At 35.7% G+C, this 20575-nt stretch overlaps 1 protein-coding gene across 6 annotated transcripts in view; it reads right to left on the bottom strand.

Annotated features, from left to right (window-relative positions):
• Window positions 1–3213: 3213 nt before the first annotated feature.
• Window positions 3214–20575, bottom strand: part of dachb (dachshund b) — a 103954-nt gene continuing 86592 nt past the window's right edge. For 3 of the 6 annotated variants that reach the window (XM_073952698.1, XM_073952648.1, NM_152956.2), the window contains 9 exon segments: window positions 19425–19544; window positions 19056–19225; window positions 15224–15365; window positions 13998–14069; window positions 11900–12030; window positions 11668–11815; window positions 9781–9918; window positions 9619–9684; window positions 3214–3910 (listed from right to left, as the gene is read on the bottom strand). In XM_073952698.1, the coding sequence (XP_073808799.1) occupies window positions 3873–3910; window positions 9619–9684; window positions 9781–9918; window positions 11668–11815; window positions 11900–12030; window positions 13998–14069; window positions 15224–15365; window positions 19056–19225; window positions 19425–19544 (1025 nt within the window). In that variant the 3' untranslated portion in view covers window positions 3214–3872. 6 annotated transcript variants of the gene reach the window in all.

Raw genomic sequence — 20575 nt, 5'->3', positions numbered from 1 at the left:
TCAAGCTTTTTGTCAGTCCATATTAGACCTTGTTTTTAATACTTGAGGTTTCATTTTATAGTTTATTTTTTCGTTTCCAGTCTGCTCTGTTAATCACACAGTATCCTGTATGCAGTTTCCTTTTACACAGACACTCAAAGCGTACATGGCTAAAATAAAATATTTTCCAGGATGCTGAAATTCGACTGAAAACACAAACAAACACAGCAGTCCCGTTCAAGTTTACAGTACTAATACATTTCTCACAAAACCACTATTGCAAAACAGATGCCGTTTCTGGATCCTAAACACATATGTTTATCTTCCGCTCCTATCTTTTGCTAGCTGCAGTTTTTAAAACCACACTTTTCCCACGTTCCCAGATGGTCATCTGCCGTTTTTAGAGAGCAATTTTAAATCAGAGTGAATTGTTTTCAAATCTATTTATGGTCCCTACAGATTTATGGTCTCGGGTGATATTCCTAAAGTATGCAAAAGCAAAATATTACAATTCCATGTAACAGCCCTGTACTTTGAGTCATGATATCCTTGTTTGGAAAAGGAAATTGCACAGATGGATTCCTTTTAGACTGCAAAAAAAAAAAAGAAAAAAAGTCATAGGTGCCGGATAACGCTTAAGCTTGAAATGCGGGTCATGAAAAGACCACAAACTGAATCTTAATGAGGACTTGATGTGTGTCAATAAAGGCCGAGACGTAGCGGCACTAATAGGCTCTCATTTGCATGACCTGAATCAATAGGACCGTTTGATGGCTTTCCCTTCATCAAGAACATTATTGACGACAAGGTGACACGAGCATCGCTTTGTTTATTTGGGTTGTCGCTTCTTTCCGCTGCGCAAAACGTTGACAGGCATCGATCTAGACCTTTCAAGACATCATTTAGCATTTGAATGCCTATAGGATGGATGGCTCATCCTGACAACACCAGCGGGGAATTTTGTTCTGCGGGAAGTCTGTTTTCCTCTTTAAGTAAGTCGCAGACTAAATAAAGACTTGTGTGTTGGGGAAAATGCCAAATGCATTAGAAAATATCCTCTGCGGTTTTAGTGTCTAGTTTTAGCTTATGCTAAAAAGGTTAGTGAATCGATTCTTTGTGTATGCTTGGGAACGTGAAACTGTATCCACAGGCCTATGAAAGCTTTATTCTGTCACTGGATCAAAAAATCAACAAAAAAATAGACTTTTTGACTGATTCAATTAGCATTTCTAACTTTTTTTAGCATATTTATTTTGTACAGTAGTCAGTAGTTTACATCTCACAGTACTAACTTCTCTGAATTTTGAAAATATTTTAAGATTATATCTAAAAATCTCAAAATCGAGATTATTTTGTACAAATGCTTGTTTGAAGACTTCCTCAGTTGTGAAAGCCTATGGGCTCTATAACGATCTAGTCGCAAAGTCTAAAGCTCATGTTGCAAAAGCATTATCAATCAATCAATGAATCAATCAAAGGCCTTTATTTGTCACATATACTTCCATGTAGTCGCATACACTGTCATATAGTGAAATTACTGTCATATCGTGAAATTAAGGTTGTGTCAGAATCCACTTTTGCTATTTTAAGAACAAAAAAATACTCTTTGCGCCCAGGCGCATGATCTAACAGGGTTGTGCTTATTCTCTTAATTTGTTATGGTTGTGTTTTGATAATAAACCAATTAGAATCTCATCTCACATTCCCTGTAATAGTTGCGTCACGCAATGGTGCATTTGCTATTTACATGGCGGACTTTATAAATGGAAAAACTGAACACTTTACTAGCGAGAAAACAGTTTAACATCATCTGCAGCACGAGGATAATGATAGAGTCTTCTCCATTTGGCCTCTACTTTCTCTTTACTTTCACTCTTTTACTTTCGTAGATAAGGAAACGGTGTTACAGCCTACACGCTCCACTGAAGACATCAATTAACCTACATATTTAATTTAGTTTGTTAAGTGCAAAGATTTGTTTCAAAACTATTTCTAAATTCAATTCTCATTTCCAGCAAATGAGTAAATGAACAATTATGGAGTAACATCCAAACACGTCCTATTATTATGCCCCATATTGTGATGCTGACATCTCCAAACCCCAACAGGCTGAGAAATCTAAGCTTGTTTCTATTAAAACAAATATAAATATGCATATAATAAATAATACTGCTAATAATAATAACATTATACAAAGGCAAATTGTCATGAATTAACTGAAAAAGGCATAGAGGCATGAAGAAGACATGAAGGCAGTGTTTTTTATATTTATGTAGAAAATAAAATGGGTCACATTTTATTTTGATGGTTAGTTTGTTGAATTTAAGTTACATTGCATCTGCATGGCAACTAATTCTCATTAGATTATAAGTAGACTGTTAGGTTAAGGTTAGTGTAAGTTGACATGTACTTGCTAAGTTTCTTATGGCCAGTTAAGTGTCTGTTGAAGGAGCAGTATCAACATCAAACAAACAGTCTACTAATCCTCAAATGGACCATCAAAATAAAGTGTTACCATTTATTTTTTTGTAACATTTTAATTCTTTAATTTGTTTCATATGTAAAGACATTTGTATATTGCTGTACATCATGTGTGTATTTAGCACTGTGTTAGTGTTTGAACCCACATACATTAGGTGCATAACTAACATGCTCCACACTGGACTTTAGACCTGCTTTTAAATGGTCAACGGCGCGGTTTATTTCAGTTCTTTAAAATAGCAACGTGCCAAAATGCGTCTTAACATACCTCCATTTTAGACCAGCATGCTGATGAGTCCACAAAGTGGCACAAATGGATTTGCTATTTAAACAACGTGGTGCAAAATGTGAAAATTAGAGTTGTGCTGGTCTGAAAATAGCAACAAATAGCGCCAAACATTTTGGGCCAGGTGTATGGGACCCTATATCTCATTTTTCTTCCCAGATTCATGAGATATAAACTGCTGATTGGAAATTTTATAACTCAAAATTTGCAATTCTGGCAACTACAGGATGATTTTGTGGTTATATATTGCATATCTTGCATGTTCTCACTGCCAAATTCTGAAATACAAACAGATGTTTAAGATCAAAAACTCAATTCTACGAATAATTTGTGAGGTTTTGTTACAATTTTGACTTTTTACCTCAGAATTCAGTTTTACACTGAATAAACTTTTATACAGACCTCAACATCATCATCATCATCATCATATAAATGGTAAAACACTTAAGGGAGACTTTAGAAGGAACAATGGTTGGTAATACTGTATTTTTCATTAGGAATGATTCAAATACAGAACAAACACATTCAGTAGCTTTCCCTTCTGACTGAAAGCCAATAAAACAATGTAAGGTTTTACAAAAGAAAACTACCACATACAAACTGGTGAACAGTATCAAGAAGCTAAACTGAGCTAATAAATGGACCGAAGAATCAGAAGATGGTCATATGAGAGAAAAGCAAGAAAATGTAACATTCCACACTCTTCAGAGTCTTTCAACAAGAATGAAACACAAGCCAAATCTCTTTTCCTTTCTTTTTCTTATATTTTCATCAGCTCCTTCGTGAGGGCTTTAGACTGAAGGTCACTGTCCTGAAGGGATAAAGTCATGACATCATCCAGCTACTTAAAAAAAAAACACTGTTTAAAACCAGTTACAGAATGCCAGCAGTGCTCTCCCCACAGCAAAACAGGGAATTAAGCACAATCTAGTTGAATAAAAACAACAGTTGAGGAACCTGGAATGTTGTAAAGATGAGAAAAAGAGTGGTTGGAGCATTCGATTGAAGATCTGAAGCTCATGTTTAAGTCCTCTCTTCATTGAAAACTTTATTCAGGAAGTTGATTGTAGGGGTCATTCATAATATGGAAAATTTCCTTATTCTCTCGCTGGGAGTTCACGTCATCTTAGTATATGATTGGATTTTTCGTGTATGTTCTGCTTTCTGTAAGAAAGAAACAAGAGGTTGTTTTAAAAGCTCCAAAATGTGTTTCATTGTTATTTTAAGTATTTAAATGTGTACAGCTTAAGATAACATTAACATAGATAACATTAAGTGGGTCATATAATTATATTTAATAATAAGCCTTGGAGGTTTTACAAATTATAATATGCCATATGCACCACAGCATTTGGGATACTTTGTATAAAAAATGTGCAGTGCATTAAATATAAAAAAATGGTTAAAAAAAATGAATTTCTATTAAACAGAATTCTTATGTTAATTTGTAAATAGTGCTTGGCAAAAATGTATCGTGATTAATCGCATCCAAAAAAAATAAATACATTTTTGACATAGTTTGAGTATACACAAATGCAAATACACAAATGCATGCATATATTTAAGAAAATGTTTATATATACATATATGACAATACAGCCACTTTGCACTACTACGTGTAATGTTACATTTATACAACAGTTCAACGGCATAATCGTGTATATTAAAAAGAAAATCAAACATGGAGAGTCAAAAAATTCTTTTGTATGAGGAACTACTTTCTTCCGCCATTCATTCACATCTGCAGCTGACGTTAGAACAGCCGAAACCGTTACTAATTCACCAACGTCAGTTTAGAGCTAGTATTTGAATAATTCTCTATAATGTCTACAGTGATGACAAAACAGGTGATTTTGCTCACATTTTAATTGGCATTGGCATGAAATGTCGTCTACAGAGATTTCCCAGTATTTCTCCATTGCAATCGGGAGATCACAAAAATTATCCCTGAAAAAGCCAAAGCAGCGCAAACACTACCAGATTACTGTTGTGTTTGCGATAAGAAAAAACGCTAAACACATGAGGGCATTTTTTCTTTCGTTCTTTTTACTGAACTAGTCTGCAGTAACGAAAGCAGGAGACGTATTAGAAAAAAACAGATGGCCAACGGTCTCTGTTGCCATCTTGTGGATGGATAACATCTTTGCTTTGCTCAATGACAGGCTAATGCTCGCTGATGTGCTGTCTCTCAGAAATTATAAATATTTAAAATAGGCACTATCCTTATAAATAAACTGCATAGTTGCAATCTAAACAACTACATTCTCGCCTAAAAAAAGCCTCAAAAGTACATTATGTTGTCCAACGGCAGCAATATTGATCGGGAAATGATAAAACACTATTTCAGTTGTGTCTTTTTCTTGATTGTATTTATAGATTGTTACGCATGAAAATACTCACATGACATGCAAATACAGAAATGCACCGCAAATAGCACAGACCACAATGAATTAGTAATTAGATTTACTGGAGATGGACTCCCACTGCAGAATCATCCCAATTGATCTAACATTATAAATTCTTTCCAAATAGAGATTTTAAGTCATCTTGTGAAATTGTATTCATATCACAATATATGAATATATATATATATATATATATATATATATATATATATATATATATATATATATATATATATATATATATATATATATATATATATATATATATATATATATAGGCTAGTTTATCACAATATATATATATATATATATATATATATATATATATATATATATATATATATATATATATATATATAAAATATATATATATATATATATATATATGCTAGATTTTTCCAATATCGTGCAGCCCTAATACCCAAATATATTATGTCAAAACAAACTTTTATTTTGGATGCGATTAATCATGATTAATCTTTGTCATTAATCACTTTTTATATATATATTTTTAAACATTTATTTATGTGCTTTTTGCTGCAACCAAATACAGAAAATTCCAATTCAACACACTACAATATAATATAATACATATAAATTACAATACATAAAAAAATTAAATTAATCATAAAATAATAAAAAATGTAAAAAAAAATAATAATAAAATGTAAAAACAACAAAAAACAAAACACTAACCTATAACAGAACAACCGAACGGCAGAACACATAGGGACAAATGCACATGAAAGCAAAATATAATTTAGGTGGTCAGGTTAATGCATAAATAAAAACGTTGTTGTATCACCAGAAAAAATGCATTATCCTGACTAAAGTGTTATTGTCAAATAATAGTTTGGGCACATTATTAAGAATATTATAGATTATGAATTGTGAATATCAATTAAACTCAATCTTTAATTACTGTGTTATTGAAAGGGGTTATTGATTAGCTTGTGTTTCTTCCAATGCATTAGGGTGTTCTAATATCTGTCCCCATGTTTTATCAAACATCCGCAATTTGTTATTAGTAATATATATCTCAACCTCTCCAAAGCAAGCATGTTTACGATATCTCTACCCCACATACCAAATTTAGGTACAGATTCAGTTTTCCACATTCTCAAAATCACCCTTTTGTCAATTACCATACCAAATAACATGGCTTGTCTTTCATATTTATTAAACATCTCTAAATTACTAAATATCCCAAGAACAGCTATAAGTGGACATGGTTCATCACTTTTTATTTTGTTAAAACAATTATTTAAGCAAAAAGGTGGACCAACATGTTTAAAAACCACAAAGTTCAAGTATAATAAACACAAATAAAAAGATAATTAATAAAAAAAAAAACGAAGATTTTTATGTATAACGCTATGAGGGGAAAAAATAAGACAATGTATTCTTCCAAATACGGATTTTCTGACTGTTCAGAAGATAAACCATTAGTATAGTGTTGAAAAATGCCTAAAAACATGGCAGCATTTTTGTAATTGTGTGCAAAAAACATACATTAGACAGTAGATGAACACCTCTTCCAGTCCAGCGTGCTGCCAAAGTGTAGCAGATTTTCTCAGCATTAGGGAGCCATTTTAATAAAATTAACACGAGGTGTAATTCGTGTAATTTATCTTGTAGCTTTCGCTGTCTCACGGAGGGGGAGAGAGCGAGAACAGCAGCTGCAGAAACAGATAAACGGCGCTCCAATATTCATGCGGCGAGGCTTTGCTTACACAGGAAACTTGCAATTAGTCCGCAGTCTTTTGATTCATCTGCGTGTTTATTTGCTAATGGCTTCGCTGTGAGACAGAGGGAGCCGATGATCTCATGTGTTTGGAGGACACGGCCGAGTGACACATGGTGTGACTGAGAAAGACTGATGGGAAGGGGAAGTGAGGTCAAGAAAACAAATCTGAATATGCCACAGCTGAAACTGCGCACGTTCATGTAAACGCACACTGGATACAGGAGCGTGCTGATGAATGTGTATTGTGCAAACCAAGGAATGGTTCATCAAAGGTATTCTTTTAAATACAGTTGAAGTTAAAATTGTAAGCCCTCCTGTGATTTAAAAAAAAAGTATCAAACATATATAAGGGATGTTTAACAGAGCAAGGATTTTTTTCACAGTATCATTAATTCATTCATTGTGTTTTTGGCTTAGTCCCTTTATTAATCTGGGGTAGCCACAGCTGAATGAACCAGCAACTTATCCAGCATATGTTTTACGCAGCCGATGCCCTTCTAGCTGCAACCCATCTCTGGGAAACATCCATATACACCCATTCACACTCATACACTACGGACAATTTAGCCTATCCAATTTACCTGTACTACATGTCTTTGGACTGTGGGGGAAACCAAAGCACCCGGAGGAAACCCCCATGCAAACCCTCCCATTTGGTTATTTCTCCCGGAAAACTCCCATATTTTAACACCCATTCCTCCCACACCTCATATATTTGCTGCAGTCTCCAACACCACCACCCAAGTCGTCAACATTGAAATATTCTCTGATCACCACCAATCATTCCGATTAGCCCCTGCCTAATAGGTGTTCAAAATTGATTGACTGGTATCCATGTTTTTTTAATGCACTAAACGGTTGTTGCTAGATCAGATAGGGTTGTGGCCAGAAGTTAACAAGAATTATTTAAAGAGTTCCCACTTAGATATGCTTAGCGTTTATAGCAGGTTAGGCATGCTGTCCCGGGAGAGAACCCTCAACTCTGAGATACTTGAGTCCAAGGCTCCCGCCCGGTCAATAAGCATATAAGGGGATCCGAGATCAGGTAGGTTTCGAGAGCTCCCCCTTACAAAAGGGAGGAAAAGGAGGAGATGGGGTGGAAGAGGGGATTCTTTCAAAACGAAGTTAAAGCAGTAGGGAGAAAACAATCCATTGTAGTAAGCTAGGATCACTCTGATTGGATTATTACTAATTACAGATGAGAAGCCAGTCATGCTCAATCATATCAGGTGCTCCTCTCGAAATTAGTTTGTGAAACTTCACATAAAGTGTTTATTAAATTTCACATTAATTGTATTATATTAATGCCTACCCCTACCCAACCCTAAACCCAACCCTAAACCCAACCCTCACAGTAATGTAAAAACAGTAGTTGTACCGGGTATTATTTATGTTATTTATTAAATTACCAAATAAACTGTATTTTTTAACGTCTACGCCTATTTGCAAAGGTGCAATGATGCAAATCATGCCATTGAGCAAACGGTGACCTCAGAGTGAGATTATGCAGTACACACATGGGTATTGAATTAATGAAAATATCTTGTTCGGTTTAAAAGCCATTTTAGTCAAATTGGTCTCATACTGTCATGAATGAATTAAAAACTTTTTCACTTTTGATGATAGTGCTGGATTGGTTATGTTTGGTCGATATACCTTTTGACCCATGCAATGCTAAAACCCATTCTGTATTCTACAAGCAAAGGTAAGGTGAGCTTTCATAACGTTTAATCTTAACGATGAGTGTGCCGGGAAAACCATCCAAAAAGACACTTTTTCTGCTTTGCCAAAAATGTTTAAAAAAAAATTTAATTAATAGTTCATAAAAGAAACATTTATTTAAAAAAAAAAAATAATAATAAAATAAACAAAAGAGCATTGTAATGAACTAAATGACCCTTTTCCACTATAATACATTTTTGTAGAAAAGGTTCCATAGATGTAAAGGGTCTTCAGGGAAACATCAATGCCAGTAAAGAATGTTCATTTTTAACCCTTGTGTACTGTTCAAATTGACTACCCTTTTGTTATGTTTATGGCTGTTTTTGCCCCATTGACTGCCATTATAACCACATTTTTTTATTGCAAATTCTTGATACTAAATAATAATACATTTTCTTGATTGTTGGTAGTTTTCTCTATTGGAAAAAGGTAAAATTTGTCATTTTTACTGTTGATCATCGGTTGGCACTATAACCCAGCAGGCACAGGGCGTCATGATATGTGAGATAGACGTTGCACTTTGTTTGGAAATGAAAATCAGATTGACATCAGAACCCAACGCTAGGTGATGTCCAACGTCCAAATGTCACAACCTAAATCTAACCTGACATTAACATCTTATAATGTTGTGTGCCTGCTGGGAACCTTTTAGAAAGGATTGGAGTTCTATGGAGTAAAACCACAAATAATGAAGAATACATAATAATTTGATGTCATGTCTTTACAATCAAAAAACATCCTTATAATGGAAGTCAAAACAAGACTCCAAATCACCCCCCTAGAGTGGACAAAACATCCCCAACAGTACACAAGGGTTAAGTGTGCTGTAGAAGGTGTGACTTCTGCCATTCTTGAATGTTTTAGGTGTCTATGACACTTTTATGGGCAGAATGTTGCTCTTTAAAAATACTTTACACTATAAGGACTTTCAAAAATACATGTATGTGTAGTATGTATTTGCACAGCTCAGTTTGCACAGTTCCTTTTAAATTCAATACCTTGTAACAAGCAGTTGTCCTCTGGGCTGCGGCATCGCTCTGTCTCCATCTCCAGACTGATTGGATCTGTGTTAACAGACAGCGACAGCTGACAAAGCCTGCTGAAAGACTATAGGTCTGAATGTGTGTTTGTGTGTGTGTGTGTGTCAGAGTGCGTCTCACCGTGTGTTAGAGAGTCTGATGAAGTGGCCTGCTGTAAAGCCTGCTCTATTTGTCCTCTCCTCTTGGACTCGTACTCCAGCGCCTCCTGTAACCTCCTCTTTGCCTTCTTCTCCTTCTTCAGACGTCTCTGAATGGTGGCTGGAGGACAAAAGATGAGAGAAAGCTTCCATGTGTAAACATCAAAGAAAACTGGAGGAGCTCTAAATTTTCCTTTTTTTCATTACAAGCTATACAACCAGTGCTGGGTAGTTGATTATGTGAAATCTTGAGTATGTAATCAGATTACAAACGTAGTACTTGTAATTAGACTATACTGTATTATTTTTTTAAATGCTCATAATCTGATCAAAATGACCTTTTATGGCTTGCATTAAATTAATGACAGTAAATTATTTATCATTTATTGATTCTCCTCAATATTTATTTTTCTAGAATTTCTCTTTCTGGAAATGTCATACAATTATTTTGTGATTCATACTTCAAGAATTTTATTGATACAAATAATACGAAGAATGACCAAAAAAAATGTAAATCTAAAATGATCCATGAACCATGTTTGTAAACATTCAGAATGTGTGTGCAATCAATATATATTAATTGTCTAATATATATTATTTACATTTACAATGCTTTCAGTGTATTATAACAGCTTGTCACCCAGTTATAAGCACAGTTATTTGGCAATATTAAGGTTAAAGTGAGCAGCGTTCGTCCAACAGGTCCAATTGTGATAGCACCCTCCCAATGGATATTGGATAAGACGAAATGGCCAAGCACAGCATCTTTAATCAGGTCGTCACTCCATTCAGCTCCCTTTTAGCCAAAGACGTCTGCTGTTGGCATTAAAAGCAGTGTGGTGTACGGTAAAAGTTAAGTCGACTTTGGTTCGAATTTGGCATCCTACCGCATAACACGACATGTTTGCTATTGCGATCGGTCTCTTTTTGAACCCGGGAACCCGTGTGACGTCATGTGTGACGTAGGTAGGTAATTCGTCAATAACAACTAATCTAATTTACATGATCAAGTACATTTTCATCATGTAATCTGTAATCAGTACATGCAGTAATTTCCATTGCCCAAGACATATAATAATTTATCATTTTTATAACAATTTTTGGTGTTTGATTTTTTTTACATTTTTACGAAGTCTTTTATATCCAGGGTTTACATTTTTTTGGAATCCATAGTGCCCAATTCAGTTGCCTCATCTTAAAAATATTTTTTTTCTCTACTTATAGTGCTGTAATTAATTATTTAAATCTTTACATGTTTATTTTCATGCCTATTTTCATGCATATTTTCAAACATTTTACATTTTTATTTTTTCAACAAAAACATGTTTTGAATAATAATTGCATTCATTTTTTATGAAATATTGAATATAAATAATTGTTTCGTATTTTGTAGAAACATTTATTTTGATTAATTTTGAAAACGTATGTTTTTTTTTGTTGTATGTTTGCAGAAATCAAACATTGATAATAATAATAAAAATGTTTTTGAGCATAAGAATGATTACTGAAAGATCATGTCACACTAAAGATGTTTAAAACCGTTATTTTATATATATATATTTTTTTTTTTTTTGAAAGTATGGCTTTGTTCGGACACATTACTGCAGTGTTTCTCAACCACGTTCCTGTAGGACCACCAGCTCTGCACATATTCCAGGTCTCCTTAACCAAACACACCTGATTCAGAACATCAGCTCAATAGCAGAGACTCAAAGACATGTAATTGGTGTGACAAACAAAGAAGACATCTAAAACATGCAGTGTTGCTGCTCCTCAAGGAAGGTGGTTGAGAAACACTGCTTTACAGAATCCTAATAATTATCCAAGCTTCTGGCTGCTAGTGTACAGTATATTAAAGCTCGCTCAGTACCTCGAGTGCGTAGCTCTGAGGTGAGCTGTCTCTCCAGACTCTCTCTCATCTCTCTCTCTCTGTACAGCTCCATCTTGAGCTCTCTCCTCTCCTGCTGAAGCTGCTTCTCTTGCAGACGTGCGTTTTCCAGAGCCACCTTCAGCAGACCCTAAAACACACGGCCGCATGCCAGTCATCTTACACCTCCTCATGCGTACAGTATGTGTGTCTGTGTCTGTTCGCTGTAGTATACCTGAACATTAGTGAGCAGTGTCTCGACAGAGGAAAGGCCGTCAGTGAACAGGAAAGAAGCAGGAAAGCCTGAGGGAAACGTCTGAGCTGGAACCTTCTCAAACAATGCTGGCTTCATTGCAATCTGCTCAACTGACAAATAATAAATAGAGAAATAATGATTAGTCTTTCTTTTTTGGATAGTTACAGTTAACTAAATTTGTTAACACTTTACAAGCAGTGCACTTTGGTTCTACATTAGATAACACAGACAATTAAAAACCCTTCCATAGCATTTCATAGACTTTAAGACATACTAATATATCATTAAAAGCAACAAATGTAGTTTCTTATTTAATGGAGCCGGGCTAATGTAATTTAATAATAAAAAAATTATTGTTTACATACAGTAAATGTTTACATTACTTACATTAAATCTAAATTCTAAATATCAAAAATGACTACAGGTTGTTAAGATTTAATTATTGTCAGTTTTAATGTTATTATAATTAATTATAATAATTAATTTTAATTCCTTACATTTATATAGCGCTTTTCTGGGCACTCAAAGCGCTTTACACAATGGGGGGGGGATCTCCTCATGCACCACCAGTGTGCAGCATCCACCTGGATGACGCGACGGCAGCCATTTTGCGCCAGACCGCACACCACACACCAGCTGATTGGTGGAGAGGAGACTGATGAAGCCAATTGGAATATGGGGATGGTTAGGAGGCCATGATGGACAGAGGCCAGTGGGCAGATTTGGCCAGGATGCCGGGGTTAAACCCCTACTCTTTTCGAAGGACATCCTGGGATTTTTAACGACCACAGAGAGTCGGGACCTCGGTTTAAGGTCTCATCTGAAAGACGGATTGATTAATTATTGATTAATGCACTTACTTGACAGATTTCATTCAATCCTTTTCCTTCTGCTTTGTCCCTGGTTTATCAGTGGTTACCACAGCGGAATGAACCGCCACTTACTTAACAAATTTATGTTTTTTATTTTATTATTTTAGGTGGTTTGTGTAATGTGTTTTATGTTTGGTAAAATCATCATATTTGCATCTTTAGTGTTTTTCAACTAATCACACTGTCTTGTCTCAATAGGTGGATTTAGAGGGTTTTTTTTGCAAAAAAAAAAAGCACAAGTGGATTTAGCTGGTTTTAGCACAAAAGAAAATCTACCTTGTTAAAAACCAAAGAAATGTCTAAAGTGCATTTTTGAAAAAAGGGTATTTTATTTACCAGCTAATAACCCTATCATTACCTTTAAAATGAAACTTCTGAACTTAATCAGAGGAGCCTGATAGAAAATGCTCATTAACAAAAAAAGAAGTCTGGTGGACACACGCACGCACGCACCCACGCACACACGTTTGTTTTTGTGAAAAGTGGGTACATTACATAGGTTTCCATTCATTTTACACTGTTCAAACAGTATATTGTGTTGCCCTAACCCCACCCTATCCCTAAAGCCAACCATCACAGGAGACTGTGTGCAGCTTTACTCCCCGATTAAACTCATCCTGTGGCATTTATAAGCTTTTTGAAAAATGAGGACGGCACCTATGTCCTCATATTCCACCTCCTTTTTGAAATACCTGGGTCATACCCATGTCATTATACAGATTTGTGTCCTGATATGTCACAAAAACACGTACACACACGTACACACACGTACACACACACACACACACACACACACACACACACACACACACACACACACACACACACACACACAAACACACACACACACAGTTTTATTGATGTATTACAAAATATATATTTCCATCCCCCCAAATAGTGTATCTTGTTTTAAGCTTTATATATATGTTTGTGTGTGTGTTTTTATAACTGCAAGATGATATGACGTAAGGCATGAGTGTATTATTTTAATTGTTTTGAGATTACTGTTGTATAGAACCTTAAATCTCCCATTACAACCTACACTATACCATTACATCACCCGACTAAATGCAATACAGAGGTTCTGTGTAATAATTGCACTATAATGAGACCAAAGGAGGTCAGGAGGAGGTTTTTATGTAATGTTATGTGAAACTGTTACTTTTTTATTGATAAATTGTGTTTATGTTGAGCAAAACACACACCCCTGTCGTTGGAAAGTCTGTTCACATGCAGAGCTGAATCAGTCTCCCTTTGTTCATCATGAGCGTCATATGCTGGAGAGAGAAGGGAAAACATATAAAAAGACAGCAGATGAATGAAACGAGAAGTTTGTGAGCAGCTATTACAAACACATATTGCTTTGTGCTCTTATTGTGTATTCACCAGAACCATTGTCAGGCTTGTTGATTAGTTTACTGTAACATCCTTTTCTCCTCGATGTAAATCATATAATGCTGTTTACTATGGACATTGTATGCATTATAAAAGAACAGTAATATCACACTTCGAGAGGAGGATGCAAACCATTTTAAATGGGTCTCCATAATTCCACCAACATCTAGAAACTAAATTTTTTTACATTTTCTGGACGGGGGAAATATATATATTTATTTAGGCTAGGGTGTTGAGGATGATTTCAGGCCATTGATGTGTATTTTATCATGTTGTGCATCAATTATTTTTATTTTTTAACATACTTCTAAGCATTTCCGAACAAGTCCTGGTTTAAGCGTGTAGTTATTTGGTTGCCAATGTGGACTATCTTGCACAGTGGTCCGGTTTCATATAAAAACTGTACAAATTATACAATTTTTTTTTTTTTTTTTCCATAGAAATTTCCTTTTTAACAAAAAACAGCAACTCTGTGGTTGTTTTTAGATTACATATATATCAATTTTATTTCTAGTATGATCAATTATGAATATATAATCAATTATAATATAAATATAATTCATACATAATCAAAATTGCAAATATTTTTAGGGATTTATTACTAAATTTGTGTGTTTGTGTTTGTTTTAAGTGCAAGGTGATATGAAGTAAGGCATAAGAGTATTATTTGTATTAAGTTTTAAGATTATTGTTGTATAGAAACTAAATGTTTATATAGTGAACCCATTTAATTTTATTCAACATTTTGTTTATTGTTTAATTACAGCATTTCTGCAGAAAACTACATTCTATGACAAATTCCACCAATCACCAATCTCTGCCATCCCCATAAAGCACTATGATGTCTCCATATACACAAAACACTGGGGTGTGAAAATATTTATTTTTCATTTGTTGTGATTTCAAATCAGTCATATATCACCAAATAATACTTAAGTATTAAGTTTAAACATTGCTGTGTAGTTTAATATTGCAAATAATTTATGTACATGCGCCATTAAATACCCTGACAGTGCTTCTGAATATGTGACCTCACCTGTTTTTAGAGGAGAATGTGTGTAAGGGTGTGTGGGGCTACTGGGAACCGAACTGCTTTGTTGTGGTGAAGGTTCGGTTTTTTGAGAAACAATCCCCTCAACAGATGGAGTCAGAGAGGGGCTTTCTTCAAAACGTTCCTGCTGAAATGAAAAATACAAAGTTCAGTCTTATAAAACACTCATAATTGATCGATTTTTTCAAATTATAGCACATCTTCATTAGACAAGTTGATCTGAAATCCAATATAACCAGGTTTCCATCCTAACGTGAAGCGAATCTTTTAAAAATTCGCAGAAAAAGAAAATGCGAATTAAGTGCATTTCTATCAAGAGCAGCTGACTGTAGTATTGGTAACCTAGTAACCACTGGTAAACAAGGCAAGCATAATGGGGACAGATGATTGGTCGTGTGGGTGTAATATTCACTACATTCGATTTTTTTCGGGAAATGCGATTCCATCTCTTTTTCTCCAATTACACTAAATGATTAAATGGAGTTAATGGGTATGATGAAGTCATTCCAAAGCCCTGCAGGTATTTTACCTGCATCGTTGATTTCAAAATCAATCACTTTTATTGGCCCTAGTTTAGTTTCAATTATTAATCTTTCACTTAGGCTAGGTCAGGTTCCAACGTGTTTTAAACATGCTATTATTCAGCCACTATTAAAAAAAAAAAGTCATCCTGATCCTGCTTCACTTAATGACTACAGGACTATATCTAAATTGCCTTTTATTTCAAAAATTTTAGCATTTACCATTTTATTTAGCATTCTGTTTTTAGCATTTACCATTCCATGTGTTTCCTCTAGGATTTTTTCCATTTGTGGCGGCAGACCTTTTACACAAATCTACTAACTACCTATGGCGTTATTTTAATGACAAATGGAGAAATGTTGTAAGCACAGTATTACAAGTCAAGATCGCATTTATACAATACGAGCATGCAAATCTTTTTGCTTGTGCGCCGATTTCCTCTGCTTGTGCACAAAACCTCTTGCACACCTCCTCAAATTTACGCTGCTCAAGCCCAGATTTTCTTGACCGCTCTCAAATAAACACTGCTGAAGTGCAATTTAGCGTGTTTATGTAGTGAGTATGTCTCCAACATTTATTAGATTTGCTAGGAACATTTATGAATGTCTCTAATAGACCTACAGAGCGGCATTGATGCGTCCTAAAGTAAAGTGAAACGGCCATAAACTCCAGAAAGATGAAATCATTGTATACAGAAACTCAGACCTTTATCTATAAATAAATTTAAATTAAGGAAACTATGTTCATCTTAAAGGGGTGGTCCAGAATTTAAGTTTAAGGCTTGGTTGTGTTTATAAGATGCAAAGCAATGTGTGCTCATGTTTCACTTGAAGAAAATTATGTTATTTTTTCATAAATCTTACTTTGATTATATACAGCTACTCGGCTAACATGAAAACGACTGATATATTTCATAGTTCCTCTGAAAGGCCCGCCCTCTAGTGACTCTGATTGGTAATGTGTCATAATGTGCTGCGATTCATAAATCGGCTTCTCGTCACGACCGTCAAGCATGCGCTTTTTGTGTAAACAGTCAGTCAACCTCAGGCCCGCTCTCTAAAATTAAATCTGACAAGTGTCTGTAATGAGTGAAAATGGGGTGCGGCTCCTTTAAAAGAGATCGCATTTGTTTGTGTGTGTGTGTGTGTATGTGTGTGTGAACTGTCTGTAGACACGTGTAACATGAGAAATGCAAGTACGCGGGACCGATGTTTCTTTTTTTTTGATGCTCGGATTAAGTTATTTTCTGTAATATATCGTGACACTGCTGACAGAAGAATAAAGCACTAGATGTGGGATGAGACCTGTGTGAGCCTTGATTGATTTTTCTGCTGCTACACGAGTTTGGCGAGCTTTCCTGTATTTTTTAACTCAACGCGTCACAAAACGTCTTTCACATATATCCGGAATATGCAGGTGTAAGTATCATGAATCGTTCACATATCTTTTGCGACTTCATCATCTGGCAAGTTGAACGCATGGAAAAGCTGCATATAGTGAGACACGCACACACTGGTGAAGAGTGTGTGTTTACAGCTGTTTGACTGATAAATATGAATTTGTAGCTAAATCATTAGTGGTGCCAAACAGCATTTCCTGTTGTTTACATCTTTGCTACAACACACCGTTAAGGCTAGACACTGTGCATGTCATGATCAATTTTAACAAATAAAACTCACAGGCTAAAGCTTCTGCTTGTTGGAGCTGCTCCTTCTTTGAGGAGATTTTTACCGAATACATTGAACTGGGAGAGATCCTGGAAGCTGTGTTTTATCAAATCATGCTTGCTATGTATTTTTTAATTCTCTGGAACATAATTAATATTGAACTGTAAGCACTCCTGTCTTTGTGTCGTGTCCTTTGGAAGCCTAAATACAGAAACAGAAGAAGCTCTGTGGAAATAGCAGCATTTGGACGTATTTTAGCTTTATCTCTGCTCTAACATTACAGCGCTTCTGGCCACGCCCCTCAGCTGCGCAGTGTGTGTGCGCGGTAAAAGTACGTTTGTGATCTCACAGGCCCGGAAGTATTTTTTTGTAGTCCCCAAAATTCGTTCATTGTAGGCTTTGCTAAGCTAACTCTGTAAAAACCAAGGTCTCCCTTTGCATTGAACTTTGAGCATTTAACATTCAGAGATGTTGTTTATGTTCACACAGCTACATTCAGGGCTGGAGCAAGCTGAACTGCCGCTCTAGGCAGAGGACGATCACGCCGCCCTCAATCCCAATGTGAAAACGAAAGTGACCGGTTATGAAAATGAAGTGAGGTGTCGCGGACCTCTTTTCCGGCGCACTATGCGCAAATATAACTGAGGACGCGCGGGTGCTGAGGAAGGGAAGGAGGTGTCACGGACACTGCGCTCTGTATTCTGCCGCCCTTTGCGGGAATATAACTGAGGACGCGCGGGTGTCACGGACCTCAATTCTGCTGCCCTATGCGCGGATATAACTGAGGACACGCGGGTGCTGATGGAGTTGTCGCTGACGCCACCCTCTCTATTCTGTAGTCTATGCGCGAATATATCTGTGGACGTGGGTGGTGAGGGAGGTGTCGCGGACATAACTGAGGACGCGGGTGGTAAGGGAGGTATCGCGGACGCCGCCCTTTCTATACTGCCGCCCTAGGTGGCCGCCTAGGTCGCCTCTATGGACGCGCCGGCCCTGGCTACATTACACATCAACTAAAGTTTAAAATATGATATCGTAGTGGACCACTGAAAAGCTACGTCATGTTTGCTGGCCTTGCGCGTCAGTCAGTCAGCACATAACCTCAAAGGGTTAAACAAATAACGCACAGCACTACTACGGTTACCTTTTAATACGTTTTGGTGCAATTATAACCCGCTATTAAAAATAACAACAACAACGATTGAATGTTTTGAATAAGAAGCTGGAATATAGTCATGGTGGGATGCGTTTTGGTGTGGCAACCGCCATGGAAGAATGAATGTAGTGGAAACCATGAATACTATTTTGAGTATCACAGGCTCTCTTTTTCCAAGACATGATCAGTATCAAAAACATATACATAACCAGCTCTGTCTGAAAGGAAAAACAGATTGCAAACTTGCTTCTATAATAATAAGAAATGTACAACCACTATCCCAGACATTTTTTTTAACAGGATCACCAAAGATGCTTTCCAGTTTTTCAAAACAACACAAGAATTAAATAACTCAATCTAAATAAACTCCAGCCAGAACAGTGTGAAGAATCCCTGTCGACCTTGCAGAAGAAGTGATGCAGCGTGAGTGTGTGTGTTTTAGTTTGTGTGTGTGCAGTACTGTATGTCCTACCTTGATGGCAGATGTCGGCCTGGAGACGGGGCTGTGCACCTGTGCGCTGGCAACCATGTTGGCAATTGTATTAAGGTGGTTCATCTGGTTCATTGCCATGGCAACAGAGGCAGGAGGAAGTCCAACAGGAAGCAGAGGGTGGGGCATCATCATGAAGGGCAGCTCTAGTCCTAGGAAAAGTAGAAGTAATCAAGGAATCACAAATATAGTTCAGGTCAACATCAGATTAGACTAGGTTTATGCTGTGGTCATAGGCCTAATAGGGGTACTGTTTGGAAAGAGTGTAGGAAAGTGCTCACAGGCCTTTTGTTTTGGGTTGAATTTTCTCCCGCAAGCACATTGAGTGTGAAGTGAATGGTTAATACTCACTGTTGGCCAGTAGATGGGTGTGTTGGAGAGAGTTGAGCTGTGAGTTGTTCAAGCTGTGCTGGGTTTTCTCTGAAGCAGGTGATGAATGTTTCTCTCTCTCCCAGGACAGGGTGCTGCATACTGTGTAGTCAATGGTGAAACAGAAAAAGTGATGAGATATTTTCACATAAAATACAAAATTATTAATTTTCCCATCAAGCAAAACCATGTAGAAATCTGATATTATGTTAATTACAAATATGACATACAAGTTCATTTGGACTTTGTATATTTAGTTGAAGTCAGAATTATTAGCCCCCCTTTTAACTTTTTTCTTTTTTTAAATATTTCCCAAATGATTTTTAACAAAGCAAGAACATTTTCACACTATGTCTGATAATATGTTTTCTTATAGAGAAAGGCTTATTTGTTTTAATTCAGCTAGAATAAAAGCGTTTTAATAAAAAAAAAAAAAAAAATTATGGTCAAAATTATTAGCCCCTTTAAGCTATTTTTGTCTCGATAGTCTACAGAACAAGCCATCATTATACAATAACTTGCCTAATTCCCCTAATTTTGACTTCAACTGTACAAAATGTCATATATGCAAGATAACTTTTGAAATATTGCAAAAATGTCCACTTTCATACTTTTTTTTTTTTTACCATTTGAACAGGGTGTTTGCTGGGTCTTAAAATTTCAATGAGTTTATGTTGTGCATTTTAAATCATTTTAAACAGTCTTAATTTTCCTCTGTCCAAGTAAAGCTACCCAATTGGGCTGACATCCATCCAAACACCAACTATCCATCTTAATATAATCAGGGAAAGAAAACTAAAAACAATTACACAGTTCCTCGTGATAATAACAAAAAATATTTACTGAAAAAAGTGGAGTAGACATAGTATTTATAAATAGACATGAAATTTTCATAACATAAATGATTACGGTTGATTAAAAGCTTTACTCAATCAATTTGGACCAAAAGCCAAAAAAAAATATATATATTTTTGATTATTTATGTAATTTCCTCCACTCTAATCATACTTTTAACAATGTTAAATTTGTCATTTAAAAAAAGAAAGAAATATAATGGTAAAAAAATGTGTTTACAACTACAATTTTCTTGTTTTGACACATTAATATGTCACAAAAAATAATTACGATAGATT

Source organism: Danio rerio, chromosome 1 (assembly GCF_049306965.1).
Source record: "Danio rerio strain Tuebingen ecotype United States chromosome 1, GRCz12tu, whole genome shotgun sequence".
In the NCBI taxonomy this organism is placed as follows: Eukaryota; Metazoa; Chordata; class Actinopteri; order Cypriniformes; family Danionidae; genus Danio; species Danio rerio.
This window is presented reverse-complemented; position numbering and strand designations above follow the sequence as displayed.